Source organism: Stegastes partitus, unplaced genomic scaffold, assembly GCF_000690725.1.
Source record: "Stegastes partitus isolate 25-593 unplaced genomic scaffold, Stegastes_partitus-1.0.2 Scaffold1926, whole genome shotgun sequence".
NCBI classification, from domain to species: Eukaryota; Metazoa; Chordata; class Actinopteri; family Pomacentridae; genus Stegastes; species Stegastes partitus.
Genome location: NW_007579657.1, coordinates 89755 through 114282, shown reverse-complemented (window position 1 = coordinate 114282; position 24528 = coordinate 89755). Strand labels below are relative to the sequence as shown.

At 43.7% G+C, this 24528-nt stretch overlaps 1 protein-coding gene across 1 annotated transcript in view; it reads right to left on the bottom strand.

Annotated features, from left to right (window-relative positions):
- Positions 1 to 11462: 11462 nt before the first annotated feature.
- LOC103373212 (5-hydroxytryptamine receptor 4) overlaps positions 11463 to 24528 on the bottom strand; it is a 27425-nt gene continuing 14359 nt past the window's right edge. Inside the window, exons 2-7 of the mRNA XM_008303054.1 lie at positions 18338 to 18419; positions 16860 to 17036; positions 15610 to 15810; positions 14568 to 14721; positions 11949 to 12152; positions 11463 to 11846 (exon numbers count right to left, since the gene is read on the bottom strand). Of these exons, the coding sequence (XP_008301276.1) occupies positions 11484 to 11846; positions 11949 to 12152; positions 14568 to 14721; positions 15610 to 15810; positions 16860 to 17036; positions 18338 to 18360 (1122 nt within the window). The 5' untranslated portion in view covers positions 18361 to 18419 and the 3' untranslated portion in view covers positions 11463 to 11483. The remainder of the gene's footprint in view (positions 11847 to 11948; positions 12153 to 14567; positions 14722 to 15609; positions 15811 to 16859; positions 17037 to 18337; positions 18420 to 24528) is intronic.

Below are 24528 nucleotides of genomic sequence, written 5' to 3'. Positions count from 1 at the left end.
CTGGGATAGACTCCGCCCCCCATGACCCCAGTGAGGATTAAGGTGTAGAGATGATGGATGGATGGTGGACCTTGTCTCTACATCACTTTGAACTTTTATTCCAGACAGAAGTGCTGCAACTCAAACTAAAAACTCAAAAGCTCCAAATAGCCTTCGTTGTTATCGTCACTTTATGTCGTCTCACACGTTTCTACTGTAAATGTTGGAATGATGCATCTGATATTAACAAGACAAATACTATAAAAAAATAGGATGCTGTTATTCATGATTGTAAGTAAGATGAAAGTCTGACATAACTTTAAATCTGTTGATCTTAATTTGGTATATGATCTGCTTTTCAGAGGAATCATAAAGAATGCGTCATTGAATAAATAAATAAATAACAGAGCTGTCCAAATTCTCCAAATCGTGGGGGTGTATTTTATATTAATTTATGGGTGAAGAACAGCATCGAGCAGAACAACCTCCTATGATAAAGGCACCAAAGCGACTTTCAGTCTTTTAGAAATTTGTTCGTTGGGCTTTGAGTTGAAGTGACGAGCAAATGATGTGATCACAAGGGTTCAACTAAATACAGAATTGTGATTCACATCAGTAAACATGGTTTCATCCCAAAACACTGTCATATGATCCTTTGGACAGACGGCCAACCTCTACAGTCACCTGCACACAGTCTGACAGCACACACACAATAAACCTCAAATAAACCCAGTTTCTCTGCAGCTCTGTCAGCTTCCACCATGTTTCTGATTCCAACGTTCACAAATAGCAACCAAAATCAAGTCCTGTCTTTCACATCAACCACAGGCAACAATCCCAACAGGAAGTCTGGGTAGCAGAAGCCTGATACCAACATGTGATGAACAGCAGCTGTTCACACTTAGAAACCAAAATAAAATTCCATTTGTTTAGACTCCTTTGGTTCCAAACTGGAAGGACGGCAGGTCATCAGAACTCCGTCCAGTAACCAAACTGCGTGTGAGTAATGTGATATTTGTTTACGAGCCTTAATCTGCTAAAAATTCGGCTGCAAGCAAAAGAAAAGCCAAAAAATCAAACACAGCAAAACGCTGCAAAGCCGACATTTCCAAAATAGTTTGGAGCATCTTCTGGTGCGATCACACGTTTAGTCATCGACACACACACACACACCACTAATCCACTTATCGTGCTTGTTTTGTTGGTGTCAGGAGCTACAGAGGATATATAACAAGCCGGCTTTAGGAGTGTAATTCAGGAAAGTCGATGGGAAGCCGTGATAGTGGACGTCCTCAGAAGACCCCACATCAGAATCAGAATCAGAAATACCTGATTGAACCCCGAGGGGAAAATGCTCCCAATCAAAAGTGTTAAAAGAAGTCGGAAAAGTAAAAATATGTAATAAACATAAGTCCATCCATCCATCATCTTTTCACCGCTTAATCTTCACTAGGGTGACTCAGGGTGAAGGCAGGTTCACCTGGACAGGTAACCAGTCTATCACAGGGCTACACTTAGAGACAGACAACCAAGCACACTCACATTCACACCTACGGACAATTTACAATCACCAATTAACCTCAGCATGTTTCTGGACTGTGGGAGGAAGCCGGAGAACCCGGAGAGAACCCACACTGCACGGGGAGAACATGGAGACTCCACGCAGAAAGATCCCGGGTGTCCTCACCGGGACGCCAACCACGGAGCCACCTGCAGCCCCCATGTATATAGAGTGTAATAATGATGCTACCATTTGAGTTATTGCACATTATTAAAAAGTCCAAGGTCCATGCAAACCTGTTCACTCAGACACTCAGAGTTGTTTAATCTGATGGCCTCAGACAGGAATGGTTTCCTGTGGTGCTCTGTGGTGCATTTTGGTGAAATCAGTCTTGCCCTGAGTGCTCCTGTAGCTGACCAGCCCGTCGTGGAGTGGGTGTGACACACTGTCCAAGACGACCTGCAGCTTGGACAGCACCTGAGTAAGAACCTGGCAGGAGATCTGATGCAGAGTTCAATTCCATGTGGTGAAATGAAGTTAGGATTTATTTTGCTGTTTTTTTTTTTTAAGTCATACCTCTGCGTCATTCTGACCGAGGCCACACCTTCCTGCTTGTTTCCTCATTTTTCTCCAAGTTTTTAGCAGCACATGGTTCTTGGCTGATGAAAGCCACATCAGAACGGAGGCAGGACGGCGCTGCAGCGAGGAATCACTCGTCTTTGTTTACTTGTGGCTTCAGACACACTTTGTTAATCTGTAGGCACGGGCAGCTAATTCTCTTGACCTCGTTTTCTCCTGTTGACATTAGACAGGTAGGTCAGGTACTACAGGTTCGTTTGCTCATTTCAATGGCCCTGATTAGGATTTTTTTTTTTAACTATAATCAAATGACAACAATGTGTTTCTGTGGCTACATCCTGCGTTTGCCAGAACCTTAGCAGCTGACAGACGTTTACCTAAGTGGGATAATGCAGCATCATTTGTACTTTAAAACTAGTCCAGCTCTTGTTTATAAGCTGAGTAAATACGAGTTTTAAGTCTCTAAAAGCTCTTTAATGTTGGAAATCGTATTTACTGAAAGAAACTAGAAAAACAAACGGAGCCTTTTGTCCCCGTCAGAGAACAGGCTGCCTGAATGAGATGTGGAGAGCTGATTAGCTCAGGTGGGTCCACTCCGCCGTCCAATTTGTCACCAAGGAAACTGTGTTTCTATGACACAGGAGAGCAGAGCAGGATATGGACGGAGAGACGGAGGGGGAGATGAGTTTCATTTAGAGCCACAGATGAGTTCAGAAAGTCCAGTTGACAGCTGATGTCCTAAATCCAAAGAAGAAACAAGAAGCCAACTGTCGACGATTTGATGTTTTCATTGTCATTTCTGTGCCATCCTCCCACTTTCTTTAAGAAATATGACAATCACCAACATAATGTGTCCGTTTTCCTCTTTTCTTCATCTTCACTCTTATTTGAGGCAAACAAGCCCAAGAATCAGTAACAGCAGTGGTTCCAGAGGGAGGGTTGGGTAGAGAGGTAATTTAATAAATAACCACAAACAGCATATTTGATCGCTACAAAAGATTAAAACAATATTTAAAAGTAAAACCATGCAAATAAGATTAAGCCCAGAGAAGACTTGCTGTATCCCAAGCGTTGAGATTGTCTTTCTCATTAGCAAAGATTAACATCGAAGTCAAAGTAATGACTAAATTCCCAAAATGTGAGTTTGCACATGACGGCTCGCTGTTTACTCAGAGCAGCAGGTCATAGATGGGAACTCTGGCTGATGTATTCTGCTGCTGCCTGATATTAAATAACAATAAAACAGTTTTATGGCCGTCGTGTTCTCTTGTGCTGTCGTTCAATTAGGTCTATTTAGTGCACCGGAGGTTCAGGAATCCCAGAGTTATAGGCCTTATAAATGTTCAGTTGGTCAGTAAGGCAGACGGGGAATAAAGATGACAAGTGGCAGCAGAGGGACGGAAAAAGAAGGCAAAAATTTCACACCACATTCAGCAAAAACAGAAACAGAAGATAGAAATCTTGTGAACTGTGGAGCGAGAACAGCGAGATGCAGAGAGGCGCAGCTGGAGGCTCTGAGGTTTCAATCAAACAATAATAAATCATAGGAGTCTGATAATAAATCATAGATGGAGTGTTTACACTTCCCCCGGCCTGTCTGTCTAAACTAAGCGCCTGCCGGTGACCAGAACATGTTCTGTTTCACCAGTGACCTGCTTTTCATTCACGGCGACACACCTGGAGACGGTCTGCACAGCCGCTGTACGGGAAGGAGAAGCCGAGGATTACAGGAACAACCGGCAGGACTCGTGATCGTGTTTTGGTTTCGATCTTGCTTGGCGGTGTTGTAAGGACATAATTTAATGGCTGATAGATGAGAGTGATGGTCACTACTAGAGGATAAGGTCATGCATTCTCAACAGAGATGCTTCATAAGACTTGGACTTGCTGAAAAGTTTCCTCTTACTCGTGATTGTTTTAGCATATTTGAGGGGTCTTCCACTAATTTACTTTTGACTTTGCATAAAGTTGACAACCTGTGAAAGACAAATTTAAAAAAGTATGTCAAAAATCAGAGCATCCATCCATCATCTCTACACCTTAATCCTCACCAGGGTCATGGGGGGTCTGGAGAACATGGAGACTCCAAAATCAGATCAGTAGAAGCCAAAATTAACTGACTTTTAGTTTCTAGTATGGGTCAAGTTTCAAATACCAACATTTGCCATGATGCAACTTGAAAACGTCTCTCCGTCCAACCAGAGACCACCCTGACGACATCATCACCGTGTTTGACTTGACGAAGGTCCTCCAGAGCCACAAAAGAAGAAATACATCTGTTTTGAGAGGCTGAGTACTTCTTCTCTTGACTGTTCCACCGAGTGCCCCTTTAATGTAACCCGACAATAATTTACGTCGCGTCTAATGCCTTCCTGGTTTCATTACTGCGGTGTTTGTATATTGCATTTTTGCACTCGTAGCCCATTTGTCTTCTTTCCTGCTGAATCCTTGTGCTGAATTTCCCTACATGGAGCTGAAAGTTTCATCTTATCTCAACAATCAAAACAAAGAAGCTTTCAGGATGGAAAAACATCACGCGTCGACTGAGGGTGGCGGCGTGGCCTTGACCGGAAAAAGTCATCCGAGTTGCGTCCTAGACGACGTTCATACCAGAGAGATTTCAAATTGTGCTATTTTCCAGCGGCCACACTGTTTAGATCTAAGAATCGATAAGCGCCACCGAGGTGCTGATTGCGGCCGCTGGAATTCGACAGCACTTGTGATCTCCACGTGGAGCCGAAACCTGAACTCAGGCCAGAATCACACTGGACCTGATTAACTGTTACAGGAAAGGTTTGACACTCTGATTATAACTTGTTATTTTCCTCACCAGACATTCAACACTTAAGGGGAAGAAGTTTTAATGACAGCTCCTTGGCTTCTCCCAAACCTTTAACCAAACACTGCTTAATTATACGGACTTTTTCTTTAATAAGCACAGAGTGTAGCAGCTAATTTATAATCTGGGGTCTGGATTGTGCACAATAAAAGCCTTATCGTCTGCTTGCACCTTTCATTTGCTTTTATTTTTGAGTTGAAGCTCACACATGCAGCCCACACTGTTGTAAGTACTGATGTCAGCTGCTCTGAAGGAGGCAAAGATGGCAGCGATAAGTGAGTGACCGAGGAGATTAAACTTGGAAAACTTCTAACAGATCACTATTTAACTGCAGTGGAAAAAAAAACAAACAAACACAAAGCCTTAGCAGTCCTAACTTCTATCCACCTACGGAGTTATTTAATCAAGTCACTGTGCTTGTGTGTTTGTACTGTCTGTAGTCTGGTCATTGCTTCAGCTTTAGCTTAACGTGGACATATTATGTGTCTTATGTAGCTACTCTATAATTCCTCTGGAGGAGCTATGCATACGTCAGTTTGAAAAACAAACAGAAAACCCGTATTTATCTCACACCACCTCTTCTGCAGCCCCTTAGTTGGGCTTCTGCCTGAAACAGGTTAATTCACGACCATCTCTTTAAGGCTCCGCCCCCTCCCTAAAAGCCCACTTTCTTCTGATTGGCCGACTTCTGGAAGCCTGCAGCTTCGAGTGCTTGTGAGCACCTCCTCTGTGGTTTCTGCAACCCAACTATATAGATAGGAAGAACCATAATTTTTTGTTCTTGATGGAAAATTACAACTTCTTAAATCCATGTTTGATCCCGAATCTGATGAGCGGACAGTACGAACATCCAAAATGAAAGAAATACTGCAGGACATGTGTACTCCTATCTACACTACTTCCTAAATGTGTGGCATAACTGTGGACTTGGTCTCTGAATATAGACGGTTCGACCCTTTTTAGTATGTCTACATGAGGAGAAACGTTATCTTAAATACCAAAGGAGCTAGCAAAACATTATTCTGCTGTTGTCAAATAACTGCACGCTATAACCCTATTTATATGCTGGAGTACATTAAATGTCTGTAATCTAAGTCAAGTACGCTGCTTTGGAAGAAAATGTACATACTGTAGATTAACCAGGACGACTATTTGACAGGTTTTTGGCTTCTGCATGATGTTCTTGGAGCAGATGACCGTATAAAGAAATCCATCGCAAGCTGATGTCAGTTTATTTTGAAAAAAAGGAAAAAACACAGAAAACCCACAATTTAGAGCATCTAAAGCCTGAGCTTTAGGCTTACAGGGATTACTTTCACATATGTATACCTCACTATTTGAAACTTTAGCCACGTTTAGCATGAACATCAGACACTGTAAGACAGAAAGTAAGGAGAAGCATAAATGTGCCCTTTAAAGAAGAGACGCATTACTTAATATACCCTTTATAGAACAAAATTTTGATGAGGCCAAAATGTATGTTTTTTTTGTTTGTTTTTTATAAATAAAAAAAGAAATATGACTCCTAAATGTGATATTTAACATCAGGTGTATGCTAAAGCCAGCCTGTGGTTAGCTTAGCATAAAGGAGGAAAAAGCTACCCTGACTCTGTTCATGAATTAACGAATGATATGTCTTCATCTTCACAAAAACATGCAATGTCTCCTTGAAGTCCAGGAAGACGTTGCTAGTTGGTCTAACCCTGGACATAGCCGGGGCAACAGTCCATGATAGCCTGACTCACCAGATGTAGACCTCCGGTATAACTCTGTTATTTCATGTGGTTTTCTAATCCTCTTCCACTATCTGTGTGTTACTGTTTTCTACAAGAAGCAACAACAACCTCTGCAGTGACCTACATGTTGAAAATGGCAGCAGATTGGCTTGTTCAATCAGGCAAACCAGCTTGGTTCTGTCAGTGAATTAGCCATTTTAATGACAGAGCTCCACCAAAACCATTCCTGCGTCACTATTTTGCAGGGACACTGTTGCTGCATCCTGGGCTTAGAACTGCCCAACATGATTATGACTGGAAGAAACACAACCGAGCCAGAAGTTAGTTTTTCCTCCATGAGGTGTGGCAGAAAAGTTCCAGGACTGGTGTCACAAAAGATAGATTTCAAATCCAAACTACAGACAACAAGTTTTCCCCTTCCCAGTAATCCCCCTGGAGTCTAACACCCTCCTCCAGCCTTGTCTTCATTCCGCCATGCACTCCTGGAAGGATTCTTCCAGGATCCTTTCAGCTCCGTCGTCAGCCATCTTGATGTCATCCACGTCTTCTAATCGGGTCTCCTTGATGACCCCCTTGAGCTTGGGGAAGAGAAACCAACCCCACGGAGCCAGATGGGGTGAGTAGGGAGGTTGCTCCAGCACGGAGATGTTCTTCTCAGCCAGGAGCTGTGGGATGCTCAGGGCGCTGTGAGCAGGTTGTCATGGTGAAGCAGCCACGACTGGTCCTGACACAACTCTCGCCTCTTCTGGACGAAGCAAACGGATCTCTTTGTAGACGTGCTGGTTGATCGTCTGAAGGGGAAACTCCTGGTTTGGGTTTGAAATCTATCTTTTGTGACACCAGTCCTGGAACTTTTCTGACGCACCTCGTACAGCAGAATGATGATGATGTGCAGCCAGCCAACAAACACATGAAAGGTCCGGCCAGGACAGACCATTCTAATGCTAACTTAAGTCTGCTGCCACCTGGTTGTGACATCTGATGTGTCAGACAAGTGACTCACTTTGCAGCAATGACAACATATAACACACAGCTTAGACTATATTAAAACACAGAACAGATCCGGTATATATAGATCAATATAGATCACAAACAGGGAGTGAAGACAAATACTCTGTAGACAAAGTTGTACTACAGGAACACAAGGACACGAGGGGACGGCACGACTGTATTTACTCAACAGCTTTAACCTGTTGCAGATGGTGTAGATGTCTTTTCTGTTTTCTAGCAGCGGCCACAACACGAGGTCTTTGTTATGACTCTAATCACAAACAAGTGTCGACTATCCACTGCTGGAGCTGTGTGTCACTACAAAGGCCTCAAGAATGCTGTAGTATGAACCTCTACCATGAAGTCTGTAGTCCATGCAAAACATGTGCTTATACTACAGTGCAAAATATCAGAGGTCCATAGGTTTGATTTGAGGATTTATGAGTTCTCCTGCTACAAATTTAAACAGGCATAAACATGGAGGAAGAGCAGCCTTGTTTCATATGTCAGATCTATACTGATGGTTTTGCCTATTAATTGAAATAATGTAAATTCAGTTTCACTGCTGGTGAATGTCAAGTATTTTTAGAAAATACTGGGTGAGGAAAAATCCAATCTTCCACAATCTTCTACTTTTTCGTGGTTGAAAATAACCAAGACACTGCTCTATCTTAGTAAAGGCCACCACAGAGAACAACATTACTGATAAGAAAAACAATTAATGAAATGGAGGCATCACTTAAAAATGATTTACGGCTGAGAACACGACTGTAAAATATGTAGTTTAAAAATAGGCCAAAACACCAATATTATGATTTTTTTACAAAACAGTTCTGCCCCATTACTGCGTCCAAGTCCGACATAGCTCTCATTTTTTTTGCATGCCGTCAAACACTCAGGCCCAGAAATAGAGAAAAGACAAAACACTTTGTGTAGCTTGAAAAAAAATGACAGTGCAGAGAAACACCCAGATGAACAAACACACCATCCGCCCACAGAGTCCGCCGAAGTGCCTCGAGCTTCTGACAAATTAATTTGACAGGATTCCTCCAGTATTTTCAGTTTCCAGTATCCTGTCGGCTTTAATCTGATTGTCTGAGTCTGTTTTCTGTCTGAGACAGATTTCAGAGACATCAGATTGCAGTTAACACTGTTTGTCTTTCTGTTTCCGATACAGACGGACCGAAAGCCCAAAAAATGTCAATGGAAACACACAAGCAGAGACCCACATTATCCAAATCACAACTAAACCCGCTGCGTCTGGAGCTGAGATATTAGGTCAGCATGTGTCCTGCTTCTTTTTGTCCGAGCTACAGACACACACACAGGTGACTACGTGGTGGAAATCACTGGGTACTGAGTAAAAGGCAAAAAACAGAACAAAACGATGTGCATGTGATACCCATGCATGAGGTCAAAGAGTCTCACATACCAGCGCTTGCACGTATCTTCTGTCAATTAATTTGTCATCTTTGTGTGCGTAAGCCTGTGCTTGCTTCGCTTAGTTGCTCTCCAGCTGTGAAGTACTTGTGTTAAAGTTAAACAGTGCAGACGCAAGCAGGTCCACCATCCATCATCCTCCCAAGTCCAAAGAGCTGAGAGCACAAACACAGCCCTCCACTGGGTCAACACCATTAACCTCAGCTGAGGTCTCACTGTAAAAAACAACAACTGAGTATTGTGATATTTTACATTATAATTAAAGATTCAAATCTGTCAAATAGACACATTAGGAAAAATCTAATCAATCGCTTCTCAAGTTATTTAACTGACTGAATGGACAAATGACTTGAGATGAATCATAACTCTGACAATATGTTGTTTGCTTTTAAGCTAGAAAGAATTTTCTCAGAGCAGGTGTCAGGTTTTCCTTTTCTTTTCTTTTTCTTTTCTTTTCTTTTCTTTTCTTTTCTTTTCTTTTCTTTTCTTTTACTAAGACAACAAAGTTTCAAGTCAGGGATAATATTTGTAGAAGAAATACCTGAAACCCTTATCATCTAAAAATAACCCCAGAGAAAAACATACAATAATGCCCTATAAATAAACTTCTTAAATATTCATCCAGCCATCATCTCTACACCTTAATCCTCACTATGGGGGGCTGGAGTCTATCCCAGCTGACTCAGGGTGAAGGCAGGTTCACCTGGACAGGTAACCAGTCTATCACAGGGCTACACTTAGAGACAGACAACCAAGCACACTCACATTCACACCTACGGACAATTTACAATCACCAATTAACCTCAGCATGTTTGTGGACTGTGGGAGGAAGCCGGAGAACCCGGAGAGAACCCACGCTGCACGGGGAGAACATGGAGACTCCACGCAGGAAGATCCTGGGATGCGAACAGGCGACCTTCTTGCCGCGAGGCAATGACACTAATCACCGAGACACCTTGCAGCCCTCTTTAATATTCAGATGTTTAAAAAAATGTGTCACAGGAACGACTTTACTGTCAATAAGTATTAGAAAGAAGCTATGAAGGAGCTTGATGACGCTGTACTTAGTCTTAGAGCCGCTTTGGGCTAAAAACACTCGGATCAGCATTTTCTTTGAAAAATAAAAAACACTTCAATGTAAATGTAAATTACTGTGCAGAAGTCCTTCCGCTGTTTGGCTTCCCACAACCACCAAGAAGCCACCAAGTTGGTTTGAAATTCATTTTTCAGCTTGACCCCAAATATACAGCCAGAGCCATACGAAGCTTTCTCCTGTGACGAGAAGAACAAAGAAGTCCTTCAACAGATGGTGTGGCCCCACAGAGCCCTGATCATAGAGTCCGTCTGGGATTATGTGAAGAGAGAGAAGACACCAAGACCACTTAAGAAAGTTCTCTAAGATGCTTGGATGCTTTGTCCAAAGGGTGGTTTGATTTTCCTGAGTCTTCATTGACTTTTGGTGTCTCAGACTTTTGCACAGGACTCCATCGTTCAACTCACTGCTTTACATCTGAAAGCTAAGCTGCTAACCAAACTAAGGCAATGACTTGAGCTTTGATTTTGAACAAACCCTTTCAGTGCTTGGTTCATGTTGCTGCTGCTGCTCTGCTACTCCTATCTTCCACATGTCGTCGGCATTGGCTTATCTCCTGATCCACCTTCCCAACTCCTGCTGAACAAGTGCCTCAGTAGAGCGCATGTTTTAGGTTAAGAAGGTTCAAAGAGACAAATAGGGAAGCATATGACGGAGCTCATGATCAGACTTGTCTGGACTCATGATCAGACCTCAAAACAAGAAACCAGTGATTTGTCTATTAAATTCATTTCACAGTGCAGGACATCATATTTTTCTCTCAGGCTTTGACCACAGACACTAATTTCTAGAAACTTAATCTATGCTGCCAGCCTGTACTGAATCCAGTCTGTGAATGCGGTGCCTTGTTGCATTCATAAGACCTAATTTCATGAAGCGACTTTCATTGGCAAGGTTTTAAACTGCTGCAACAAATCAAAACAAAGGGACAAAATGTGGACCAATAAGCATCTATCATTCTCTTGTCAGTTTTACAGTGACGTCCGCTAAAGGCAGACGAATACGAGGAAGGCTGATTTCCCAGCAGCCCATGCAGTTAGAAAGGGGATGCAGCTCTGTCTCTCTGCAGGAGGAGACAAATTAACCTCCCCGAGGCCTTGATGTCTTTCTGAAAGACTTTTAACAGAGAGGACAGCAGGACAACACACACACACACACACTCTGATGCATTTATACCAACTTTATTCACACACGCCTTCACGGTCCTTCACACCAAAGTGAAGGTAAAGTGACATCTGTCATCAGTCCAAAGATAAAGGACGTGATCAAAACTGGCTTCACTGCATTAACAGAAGAAAGTGGTGCGAATGTGCCTTTGCAGTGTGTTTACCTCGGTGCCATGGACGTCCCGTTGACCGACGCTGCTGAGCATGCTCTGTGAGTGTGTCCATAGGAGCAGCTCCCCTGCCGCGAGTAGCGCTCATCCCCACAGCAGAGAATCACCAGAAACGCCCTCCGGAAAGCCCGGTTCAGAAAGGCGTACAGGAAAGGGTTCAGCCCTGAGTTAATGTACCCGAGCCACAGCCAGGCTGTCCACAGCTGCCAGGGTACTGAGTAGTGGATGAAGGGGTCCACCACGTTGGTGATGAAGAACGGCGCCCAGCACAGGCAGAAACAGCCCATTATGACCGCCAGCGTCTTGGCTGCTTTAGTCTCGATGCGCATCCGGCTATTGGTCGCGGGCGCCTGCTCTGAGGAGGAGGAACCCGTTGTTGTCCTGAGGCGGTAGTGGTCCAACGGGTCCGAGGAAGTGGACGACCTCACAGTGATGATCGGGTCTGTGCCGGTAACAGGAGCAGAACCGGCGCGGTGAAGCGTCTCTATCTGCCGTACGTGGGTCATGGCGGTGACATAGATCCGCTGGTAGGCCAGAACCATGAGGGCCAACGGGACGTAGAAGGCCACGGCGGAGCAGATGAGGGCGTAAGGCCGGTTGACCAGAAACACACAGCTTGTGTCATTAGAGCCTCCGGTCAGCGCTCGCCTCTCCTCAATCTGTAAAGAGCAGAAACAGACAATAATATGAATGTGACGTGCTATGTATAGAATAAAGACTGGAGGCAAGGAGAGACAGCTAGCCGGCCTCGGTCAAGCTCTTCTACATTTCTGTTAGTAGTTAACTTTAGAGGTGACTCATGGCAGCTGATTTCACCTTCGTTAGGCTCTTTAGGCTAAAGCACGCTAATGAAAGCAGCAATATGTTAAATATTATAATAATAAAATGCTTTGTAATGTCCTCAATTGAAACCATGAGCAGGTCAGGGTGAAATAAAAATCTGCATTTAGACAAGTGCCTGAAGCTAAAAGAAGAATTTGATGTCATCTCATTATGGAGAAGACGGGCTTTGGTACATCCTGGTAAAGAACCGCTCATGTTGGAGCTGTTTGATCAACAGGAATCTAAACTTGGGCTTTTTTTAGTGTTTCCATTCAGAAATTCCACGACAACCTTTCAACATGTTGTAATTCAAGTGGTCGGAGAGGAAACCTCCTGTTTGCAGGCTGTAGGAGATCTAGCCCATGACAGGAGAGCTGAGCTTTTCACTCACATCAGACATGATAGTGGCTTTGTACCATCACTATGCTGCCTGTGGGGCACCAACAGCGAAACTGGCATAAACACCTACAACTGTCATGAGTTCAGTTTTTTCTGTTTTAACCTGTAAATATCCTGGTAACCTGTTTGACTTCCTTTGTCTTCATTTTCCACCTTTTTAGAATTCGTTCCACCCAGTCCGTCCTCTCTCTATACGTAGTTCACCTGCCTTCTGTCAGGCTGGTCAACAGAAGGAAGGCAAACAGGACAAGCTGATTGTCTTCATGTGTTTCTGGTGTGTATTTCTAGTTTTGCACCCTGGTTGCTACCGTTGCTGTCCTCCTTATGCTCCTTTGGTTTTTGCCGAGGTTAAGATTTTGTTCTTTCTTTGGTGTCTGGATTCTTTTCTCTCTGAATTAGATGTTATGCTATAGACTTCTAGTCTTGTGGATTTTCCCTGAACCTTCAGTCATCTTCTGTTTGGATCTGATTGTTGCTTTCACCTGCCTGTCGGTGGCGTCTGCACAACCTCGACCACATGGCTTACACAAACACGTCAGAGTCTTGATAACAAGCTGCTGGATTTACTGCAAGTTACTGCAGCACAGGCGGCTCGTATCAGTTTTTATCTCTGTGGCATCTTTATCTTATCAAAAATTAATGGGAGGTTTTCCCGTTCGTGTAACAGATACGCTCCTCCCTTTGTCGCCTGTCATCACTCCTCATTTGCTTTTGTCCCGACTGCTGAAAAAGGTGCACAGCGACTATAAACAAGAGCAGCTAGGGTCCGGTGGCACAACGGGTTAAAAAGATCACTCTGCTTCTGTAAGTTTAAAAGTTTTATGAGCTGAATGCTAACTTTCTGAACCACATGCATACACCTCTGTAGTTCTGGTGGAAGGGAGAAGCTGCATTTTAAAGTTCTGGTGATTTTCTTTTTCTGCTCGCTGCAGCTTTAAGTATCGGTTGCGATGCGAGGAGGAGGAGGAGGAGGAGGAGGAGGGCCGTCCTCTCTTCTGTGAAACTGGAGCAGACATAGATCAAACCAAACAGACGAGCTCCACCGCATCGTTTAGCTATTGTCACAGTTACTGAATCAACTCCTGCATCTTTGTCACAGCTGGAGTGAGAATAAGATTTGGTTTCAAACAACTCCTTTTTGGGTCAGAACAGAGCGAGTGCAAGAAAAAAAAGTTTAAGAATTTTCATAAGAAAGGCAACGAAAGAAGACACAAACACACACACAGTAATAAACTAAAACCTGGCCTAAATGTACGGGCGTAAGTCACTTCAAGTCCGACGCAGTTGTGTGCGTGACAGATGACCGCTGGCCAGCAGTGCAAAACAGAACTGTGCTGTTTGGATGCTGCCTGACTGGAAGACAGAGAAAAGAGCTGTGCATTTCATTAAGTCTGGATGAATAAATTCATCTATCCCTGTCTGCCTCTGGGAGTCCTGCTGCTCATTTCAAGGCAGCTCTGAAATAACCTCACGCCAAAACATATCCAAACCAGAGGAAGATGCTCGTTGAAGTGCTGTCTTTGCTCGCAGCTAGAAAAGCCTCCACAGGGACTGGAATTGTTTTGTGATCACTGTTCAAGGGATTGCAAACGTTATTAGAAACAGAGAATATTGGACTGGAGAGGTTAATGCAGCTTCTGCCCTCACAGAAAGCACATAGCTATCTTAGGGCATCTGAGGGAGGTGCAGGAGCTCCTCAGTGTGACCCTCTGTTCAAACATACAGTATGCTGGGGTTGATGCAGGATTGTTATGTAATTTATCCAACAACTGGGATCATGCAGGCAGCTGTTTTTGTTACTGCGTCACCTGTTGCCCCTCCACGGTTTCTGATCTTAGCAACTGAGGACTCACAATGTCCTCGATCCCGATGGCGTTCCAGCTTTGCATGATGGGTAGGAAGGAGATGAAGGTGGGGATGAGCCAGCAGCCGCTGAGCATGACCGCCACTCTCAGTGGGGTCATCTTGTGTCTGTAGACCAGCGGCTGGCAGCAGATAGCGTAGTACCTGCAACAACACACACACAGACTTGCACACACATGTTGTGCACTACAGCATACAGTAAACACAAAATCAAATACTGTTCTAATGCAAAGTTCATCCTGTTGTCTTCCAAACTGAGCCTGCAGTTGGCATCAGAAGATGATCTTTTTTTGTCATGTGTGATATCTAATACAAGGAATTTATTTGGATGACACGGTCAAATATTTGGCCAAATTCAAAATGAAATTTAACGCCATTTAATCCACACTCAGTCCACTCGAAGCCCCCCTGGGAAGCACAGCGAAACCGATTATTTGTTATTATTCATTCATCATTAGCTAGATTTTTATTTGAGGTTAGAGATCCAAACAAAAGGCTGTAACGAAATAACGCTTAATCCACTGGTTTATAACATTTAAGCAACAAATATTCAGAGAGGAGAGTCAAAATACATCTGAGGTTTTTTGGAGAAAAGGTCCTGTTTGCCAGCTTCAGGTGGGTTTAAGGTGTTTAAGGTGAGCAGGTGTGCTGGTGTGCTTGAGCTGCAGTGAGTGGCCATAGTGTAGAGTTACATCAAAGCCATTTTAAAGTTAAAAAAAAAAACAACTTTCATTAAACAAACTTCTTAGTATGAAGAAGAATTTTTAAGGGTTTCTTCGATGCCTGTGGAGGGACGTCACCATGACAACAATGACATGGATTAAGTCACCACATTCGTTTGGTAGATTACAAGAAGCCCTGCCGTATTATATTATATAATATTAACACAGGAGGTCATTCTGTTTCTGCACGTTTTAGAATTTTTGTGCTCCATTTATTGTGTTTTTAGGTTTCAGATTTCATAATAAGCTGCCAAAGAAAGTCTAAAAATGAGCTTAAGTTTCCCTCGTCGTCTCTCTCTCACACACAAACCTGTCCAGTGCGATGCAGCAGAGGTGCAGGATGGACGCCGTGGTCAACAAGACGTCCAGAGACGTCCGCACCAGGCAGAAGATCTCTCCGTAACGCCACCGGCCGGTCGTCAGCTCGATGGCAGCGAACGGCATCACGACCAGCGCCACCAGCAAGTCGGCGAAGGCCAGCGACACGATGAAGTAGTTGGTCTTTTTCTTTCTGAGTTAAGGAGAGGAGACGAGTTCAATGATCAGTTATTTCCTGTTCATTTTGTAAAGATCCTCGTCTTTGTGAGTCTCCTGCTGTTTTGCTTTCTCCCTCTTTTGATCAGCTTCACCTGTTTCTTACGGGATCTTTGGATTCTTTTCTGACATGGACTTGATGTTTCAGCCATCTTCTTCTTTGCTCCCCACCTTTTTAGTTTTGTTTGATTAAAATTTCTTTAAGCCACAACCAGCCGGCCATCTGACTCCTATTTTCTAACTCCAACGTGACAAAACGTGTACGCTCTACTGTATGTCGTACTTTAGCATCATGTCCGACCTGACGGCGATAAGCTCTCATTTCTAACCTCTGAAGCTGCTGCTGCTACTCGACCTGCCAGCTGTCTGACTTTGCAGAAAGATGAAGCGACTGGCGTGTGTCCAGTTTTGCATTTATACCCAAAGACCCAAAGTTTGATGTCTGATGATAAGACCACATCAAAAAAATGCAGATTAGATTTTTTTTAAAATAACAAAACAAGAGCAACTAAATATTTTTTCAAAACTTTTCATGTCCAGATACATTTTTTTGTTCCTCTGGGGAACCAAGTGATGAAATGTCACCAGATACCGACGTGCCTCTGAGACCACTGAGGGTTTTTCAGGACAAGTCGAGCGCTCTCACATTTAATGGGTTTGTTCCTTCATTGACCCCCTCTACAATACAATTACAGCTGTGATCAAACTTCCAACACTGGTTTCATTTAGTAGAAAAGCTAAATTCTTAAACTCTCGCTGCCACTTGCCAGCGCTCAGCGTGTGCTGCATGATGTCAGCGTTACAGTCCGACACAATGCTAGCTTTTCTCTGTAAAAATGCCTCACAGGAATATGTGTGCTCTAACCCTGTAACCCTCACAGGCAGCGACTGACATGGTTTTTTTTGTTAAAGTTGCAGCAGCTGAGGTTGGTTGAGTTCTGTACTGATTCTGCAGGCTGCTGCACTAAGTCAGACTGGACCATCGCTGTTGCTTCTACCAGCGCTGAATAAAGACAAGAGGCTCACCGTAGATGTCTGTCCTTGCAGAGCGCCACCATGACCAGCAGGTTCCCAAAGACCGTCATGATAATGATGATGGAGAGGAAGATGGTGAGAACGACCGTCTCCACCGAGTTCAAGAACTCCTCCTGCTCCTGTTGGTCTTGTTGTTGTTGTTCTGGGTTTATTATGTCATCCAACAAACTGCAAGAAGAAAAGCTGATTTGCTGATGGAATGTTTTCTAATGTGTAAGCATCAGAGAAGAACTGAGTAGGAGTTACTCCCTACCTGGACTGTACTGCCATGACACTGATTATCAGCAACCAAGGAGATATTTGGAACCAACACACAGTCGTGACTCGATAATGCGACACTAAATGTAAAACCTTCTTTTATGTGGGATATCAAGGCTGTCGGATTGTCAAGACGGAGGTCCAGATACGAGGAGGGCTTGATGCTGGAAGGCTCATTAGTTGTTAATTAGTGTTCATAGTTGTTATAATAATTAGTGTGCTGTTAGAACACTACACATCGCTGGATCTCACTCCTAACTGACCAGTGAGATTGTGCACATTCCTGCCACTTCCACCCCGGGGCAGCGATCTGACGGGGTGGAAGTGTCCAGAACACACAGGCAGTACTTGGCTGCTGATGCTAGTTTAGTTAGCGCTCACACTTCTGTTTCCTCCATCAGTGGCGGCGGGGGAGTGGCAGATACGCTCCACCGTTACCATCCATGTTTACTTCCATAAACACTGAGCACGCTCGCTGCGTGTGACGTCGTCGTGTCCTCTTCTGCGCATGCGGGACACTTTTGGGTCGTATGAAGTTCACACAGCAGATCACATACAAGTCGCATTGAAGTGGAAACGTGAAGGAAGTCACAAAGAAATCCTCATTGAGCATCAAGTCCTGCAGTGTGAACGTAGCTAATCTGTGGGATTGTTCAGTCAGATAATACGCCGTCATCCTGATTGGTGACATTAAATGTCATGTCGGAGTCAGGATCCAAGGCTGTCGCTATGTTAAGGCTGTTTTTATGGGTTCTGTTTGTTTTTCCTAAATACCTGTCAGATAGCAGGTTTAGGATCGTTAAGGGTCAGATTATCGAGTCACAACTGTACAGCTCATTTGCAAGAAACTGAAAATCTTGGTGTCAAAACTGAGACTAACACAAAGTCCAACACAAAACATCATTGAAAATGTATTCATTTACATCTTCTACATGTTTAGTAGAAGAGATTTTTATACGTTTTGTCTCACAGCAACTTAACAAATACGACTTTGTACATTTTTTTGGTGCAGACAGCATCCTTATTTGATTCAAAGGCAAACTTAATTGATGATTTGCAGTAATTAGTCGTTTGAATAAGCCTCGATTAGTCACAGGATATGATTTATTTAGGCTAAAGTGAAATTCAGGGAGAGCAATAATGCTAACGTTAGCATGGATTGCACAAATTGCCCTGCTCATTGAGGACAACCTGTGATTTGTGTAACTTACTGTCGAGGTGATGCTGTGGCCATCACTAGTCATCTGCACTGAGGTCAGCAGAGGAGCGTCCTCATCACCCCATGCTACGGCCCTGTGGACACACACACACAGTCACGTTACAGTCGTTGAAATATGTCTGCATTTTTCTGGAAATAGCAGCCAGCTTGCATGTATAAACTGGCTGGATTTCTTGTTTGTCCATCTCGTGGCAGCATTAAGGCGCCAAAAATGAGATCTTATTCCCCTTAAATAAGTAACTGGATCACAGCTTGAAAATGTTTGATATGTACGGGGCAAACGGTCTGCAACAGGCAGCGGCTGTTTGCCAGATTAAATCATGTTAGTTTGTGTTTGTAATGCAATAACATGTCCATGCTTTAGTAGAAACCACCAGGGAATTCCTTCTTTTTTATTCCCTTGTCAAGGTTAGACACCAGCTACCGAAGAGACTCAGATCTGGGCGTTTAAGGACAGTCTGTCTGAGCCTGGAGTCCTTACCTAACCCGGCAAATGAGGTAAACGTAATGGTTTTTACCAACAACAGTCTGATGTATGGCAGTTAGGGCAATTAAGAGACATTAACTCAGGGTCAGCGTTAGGACGAAACACAAAGTACTGCTGAGGCTGACGTGAAAATCTTTTTTTGTTTTTTTTTGTTTTGCTAATCTGGTCATGAACCAACAAACCAAAGCAACGGACGAATGAAGAATTTGACCTGATGGGGGAGTGAAATGAAAAATTACAATTCATCCTCAGGAGGCTAAATATCGGCCATAGTTCTGTTCAGTTAAATCAAAAAACAAGTGAACTCTGAGAGTCAGTGGATCATTAGGATTTTACACTTGTCCAGTGGGAACCCCTGAATATTTCTGGCTAATGTCATACCCGTCCGTCTGCAGCTGTCATGGTGTTGCATTCATCCATTTCATTTTGTTGCATTTTCACTGGGTTGGGTCGCGGTGGTGGTGATAAGCTGAAGAGGTCATTCCAGATATCTCTCTCCCCAGCAACATTTTCCAGTTCCTCGTGGGAGATCTCAAGGCGTTCCCAGGCCAGATGAGATACATAATCCCTCTGAGCTCACCCTGGGGTCGCATCCCAGTTGGACTCGCCGGAAAACTTTCAAAGAAACCGCCTAAGCGGGTTTCCTATCGGGGCAACAGATCAGCAACTCTACTCCGAACTCCCTCTGAATGTCCGGCTCCCCGCCCGATTTCTAAGGCTGAGAAAACTCATTTTGGTCGGTTGGATCTGCAACCTCATTGTTTCGGCCCCTAGACACCGTTGGGATGAAGATCAGCTCGTAAAACGATGATATTAGTTCTTGGACCACAAACGTTAGCTTCATGGTGGTCCTAAAGGAAGAGTCAGGGGTTCACCAGAGTCAGTGGAATTTATCTTCTTGGGACCATGAATGTTTATAGAAAACTTCACAGCGATCCAATGAATACTTTTTATTGCAAATCAAAGTGGGAGACCCAACATTTGGCCGCTCGATAGACCCACACTGCCATCCTTGGAGCCATACTGCTGGATACAGAGCTTTAGTCCACCACAGCAAGGCTCAAGTACCGACTACTTCCTTCAGTACCTACATCAGGTTGACATGAAACTGTAAAGGGTTAAGAAACGGCCTGAGTCATGTCCTCGGTCCATGTTCCAGCAGGTGAGCCTGTCATTGCTGCAGCTGTAGATGTCTTATCAGCTCTAAGCACCAACAGCAACATCTGTGTCTCTGGTTTTTTTATGACGGCCGTCTGCTCTTATCATGTCCGAGGGTCGGTATCAACACCTGACAGACTGAACGCCGGCGATCCGTCAACAACGCTTACTTCCGGCAGGACGATCGCCGTTTGTCACGTTTGCCGTCCAACTCTTTGCACTCTCTAACCTGGTAGCTGGTGGTGGACATGAGGACATAATGTGAGCTTAAAAAGTCATTATTATCTTCTGCTGAAACTTCTTGATTCCACCCAAGTATCATCCTCTATGACCGAATCTTGGCTTGAAATAACTTTGCAATTCAAAATACATAGTAGACAGCTGCAGTATGAGTCTGGTCTTTGTTTTTTAGTCCCCAGAGCCAAGAAAGGCTGAAAACCAACGACTGCAGCTCTTCTAGCACTGACTTGTCCAGACATGTGTCGTACACATGGCTATAAAATTTACTGAGTTGTGACAATATATGCAGCGCTGAAAACGGAGCTGAAGCAAAACAGATGTGACAAGAAAGCATCAAAAGCTCCATTTCCTCGAGGAGAGCAGAGAAATGGCACAACCCAGGTGGAGAAGAAGAAGAAGAAGGAGAAGAACTCATTGGCACAAGGTTGGTTCCTCAGATTCTGTTACATATGAAACCCTGGAAGTCTAAATGAGCGTATGTGAGATGCACTGCGTTTTTAAAGTTGCTCAGCTGTGGTCATGGCTGCTCATGCTTTGTCTTCTAGCATGTAAATAAAAAAAACAATGAGGACATTTTGTTAGAATGTGACTGTCTTCAGGTCGGACCTTTAACTTGTACTGATGAGAGTCAGCTGGGAGTCCACATGAAGAGGTTATTCCAGGAAGGGGATGACGGGACGACAACACCGCAGTAAATCATACGTGACTAACATCTCAATGTATGCATATGACTGTACGTGACAACCACGGGAGAATCGATCTGTCCTGAGATCAGCGGCTGATGTTTCCATGATCGGATACAAAAGTCCTTCAGAGAGCAACCAACAGCGACTCGCTCCAAGCTGCACGAATAATAAAATGGATTTATGATGATAATAATAATATCTTCATTTGTACAGCACTGATCAAAACAAAGTGACGAAGCGCTTCACACAGCGAAGACAAAGTACGACATAAAAACAACAGTCAGGGGGAATAAAACACTAATCAGAGAACAAAACCGCAAAACCCAACGCAGGCAAGAATCTTCTGAAATGACATAAAACACTTAAAATCACAATAAAATAAGCAACAAACAAACCACAACAAAGCTACGAACGGCTAAACCCATAGAAAGAGCAGCGACGGTGAACGGATCATATCAGGGGAAGGTGGAGTGAAAAGAGCACGCGTCACGCTCAGATTTAAAAGATCTCAGACTGCATTATTTCCTCGAGCAGGATATTCCAGAGCCGCGGGGTTGTTATTTCAAAAGCTCTGTCCCTTTTAGTCTTCGGTTGAAAGTCTGGAACAGACAGAAAGCCTCTGCCCAAGGCTCTGGATCTGGAGTGTGAACCGGGTTGTACAAAGACAAAAGATCAGACACATTACTGGGACCATGTAATGCTTTGTAAGTAATTAAAAAGTGAACCCCACTAAAAGATACTGGAGGCCTGTGTGAAGAGGATATAACTGGAGTAATTACCTCAAACCTGTCCACTCTGGTTAAAAACCTGGCAGAACAGTTTTTGCATCGTTAAAACTTGACCCTCGGAACCTCAAGTAGCTTCTTGTTGTTGTGGCTTTTCACTAAAACGTAAAGTCCTGCACAACCACGACCAGAAGGAGACAGAAGTCAAGTGTCTTTTGTGTGGTATAATAATGTTATAATGGTATAAATGCTGTAAATCATTTTTTAAGACTGAAAAATGTGGAGTTGAATGTTTTGGAAAATTTATTTTACAAAAAAAGTGTCCACAGGTGTTACAAGTACAGTTGTGACTGGATGATCGACCCTTAACAATCCTAAACCTGCTATCCGACAGGTTTTTAGGAAAAACCAACAGAACCCATAAAAACAGCCTTAACATAGCGACAGCCTTGGATTCTGACTCCGACATGACATTTAATGTCACCAATCAGGATGACGGCGTATTATCTGACTGAACAATCCCACAGATTGGCTACGTTCACACTGCAGGACTTGATGCTCAATGAGGATTTCTTTGTGACTTCCTTCACGTTTCCACTTCAATGCGACTTGTATGTGATCTGCTGTGTGAACTTCATACGACCCAAAAGTGTCCCGCATGCGCAGAAGAGGACACGACGACGTCACACGCAGCGAGCGTGCTCAGTGTTTATGGAAGTAAACATGGATTTTTAACGGTGGAGCGTATCTGCCACTCCCCCGCCGCCACCGATGGAGGAAACAGAAGTGTGAGCGCTAACTAAACTAGCATCAGCAGCCAAGTACTGCCTGTGTGTTCTGGACACTTCCACCCCGTCAGAGCGCTGCCCCGGGGTGGAAGTGTCCCCCGACCGCACCGAATATTCTGCTATTCATCATTAATTGGGCCTGAATATTCAGAGAGCAGAAAGTGCTATTAGGACCAGCCCTACTAGTTATTATAACAATAATTAACAACTAATGAGCCTTCCAGCATCAAGCCCTCCTCGTATCTGGACCTCCGTCTTGACAATCCGACAGCCTTGCTATCCGACATAGAAGGTTTTACATTTAGTGTCGGATTATCGAGTCACGACTGTTCTGGAAAAAATGGTGGCTGCACATTTCAGGAACCCATAAAATGACGTCACTGGTCCAACATAATTCTACAAGTATTCAAACTTCGCCTCTGGTTGCAGCATACAGACTGTTTTTGACAATTTTGTATATGAGACAAGTAGATTTAAGGCTTAAATTAGATTAAGCTTCAAAACAGAACGACACATCAACGATAAGTAGTTCAAGGACTGCCGGAAAGTTAAAGAATTGCCAATTCTGCCTGTTTTAATGGCTTCTATCTTTGGTAAATGGTGTCATTTTGGAAAGTATTTATAGATGAGATGCCTGTTTGGGGGTTCAGATGGTTAACCGAGACTTAATTCTGTTTCTCAGTTGATATAAACATGTTCGCACAAATTTTGTAATGTGGTGCTCAAAGCTGAAATCCTCGTCAAACAAGATGTCGAGGTTTCTATCAACAGGCTTAATGTAATACGACAAGTTCCAAGTGGATGTAAGTCAATTAAGTTTTGTGTTGCTTGGGCGTGTAACAAGAATTTTAGTTTGGGCTGAGTTCAGCTGGAAAAAACACTCTTGGACATCCAGTTTCTTACATCAAAACGGCACTTCTGACAAGATCTCAGCATGGTTTAGGTCAGTGGGCTTAACAGGGACGTACCGTTGTGTGTCATCAGCGTAGCAGCGTACAAATAACACGTAAAGCTCCTACATGGAGTTTTAAATCCTTCCAGGATTTGAGAAAGTGCTTCACACCCTGCTTACTTTCACACATTTCCAAATCTTGCCAAATTTAATAAGCTGTAACGAGGACACAATGTGAAGCACGGTGAGGCCTTCAGGGGCCCCAGTCTGTGTTCTCCAAGGCGATCCCATAATTATCCAATGATCGGGACACAAAAACACTGATTATAAACACAGCACATGTGATTAAATGTCAAGTTTCTGAGGAGATGTTCCAGCTCAACAATGGTTCACAGATTGGATGGTGTTCAGCTCTGTGTTCAGACTTCCTGATTACTGCTGAAATGGGGCATAGAGGACACTAATCAGCTTCATCCTCTCACTCGTACACAGAAATCATCAACAGAACCAACGCGGCCCGCCCTGCTGCTCGCCGCTCGCTTGGTTACTCACATGTTAACAGTCAGGAAAATATTTGCTCAACCTGAATTTCTAAGAATGGCAACTGGAGAGAAAGAAAAGGGGGGAAGGAGAGGAGCCATATTTCTCGCTGGTTGCTGTGATTCTCTCGTGTGATGTGAGTCCAGAGAGGTGTGTTTTCACAGCTCACCGTGTCCATTTCGCATCTGACTGACACAGAGCCGAACAGAACAGAATGAACTCTGGAGAGCCGAGGCCCCGACACACTCCACCGCTTTTCTGTCTGTTTTTATGTTTTATTTGTTGCCTTGAGTTGTTATTGTCAGTGTTGCTATTCAGAAAGTTCCATTTGATTTAATTTGTTTTTTATCATCTACTTCGCTGCCATCATTGTTGATTACGATCACAGCTGTAGAAATAAAATACTAATGATGATGATTAATGAGCCAGTCGAGCAGCTCCACAGGGCTGTGCTTTGGCACAGTGGTGCCTTGAGCTACATGCTAATGCCAGGATGCTAAAGCGCTCAGAGTGAGCCCGTTGCAGCGTTTACTATTGTGTGCTCGCAGCACTCATGGAGATGGGGACATCACTTTTGCAGGAATTTTGTGGCACAATTTTAGCACTAGATAAAAGGAATCACCAAAGTTATGACACTTCAACCTGTGGTGAACAACACTGGCTGAAC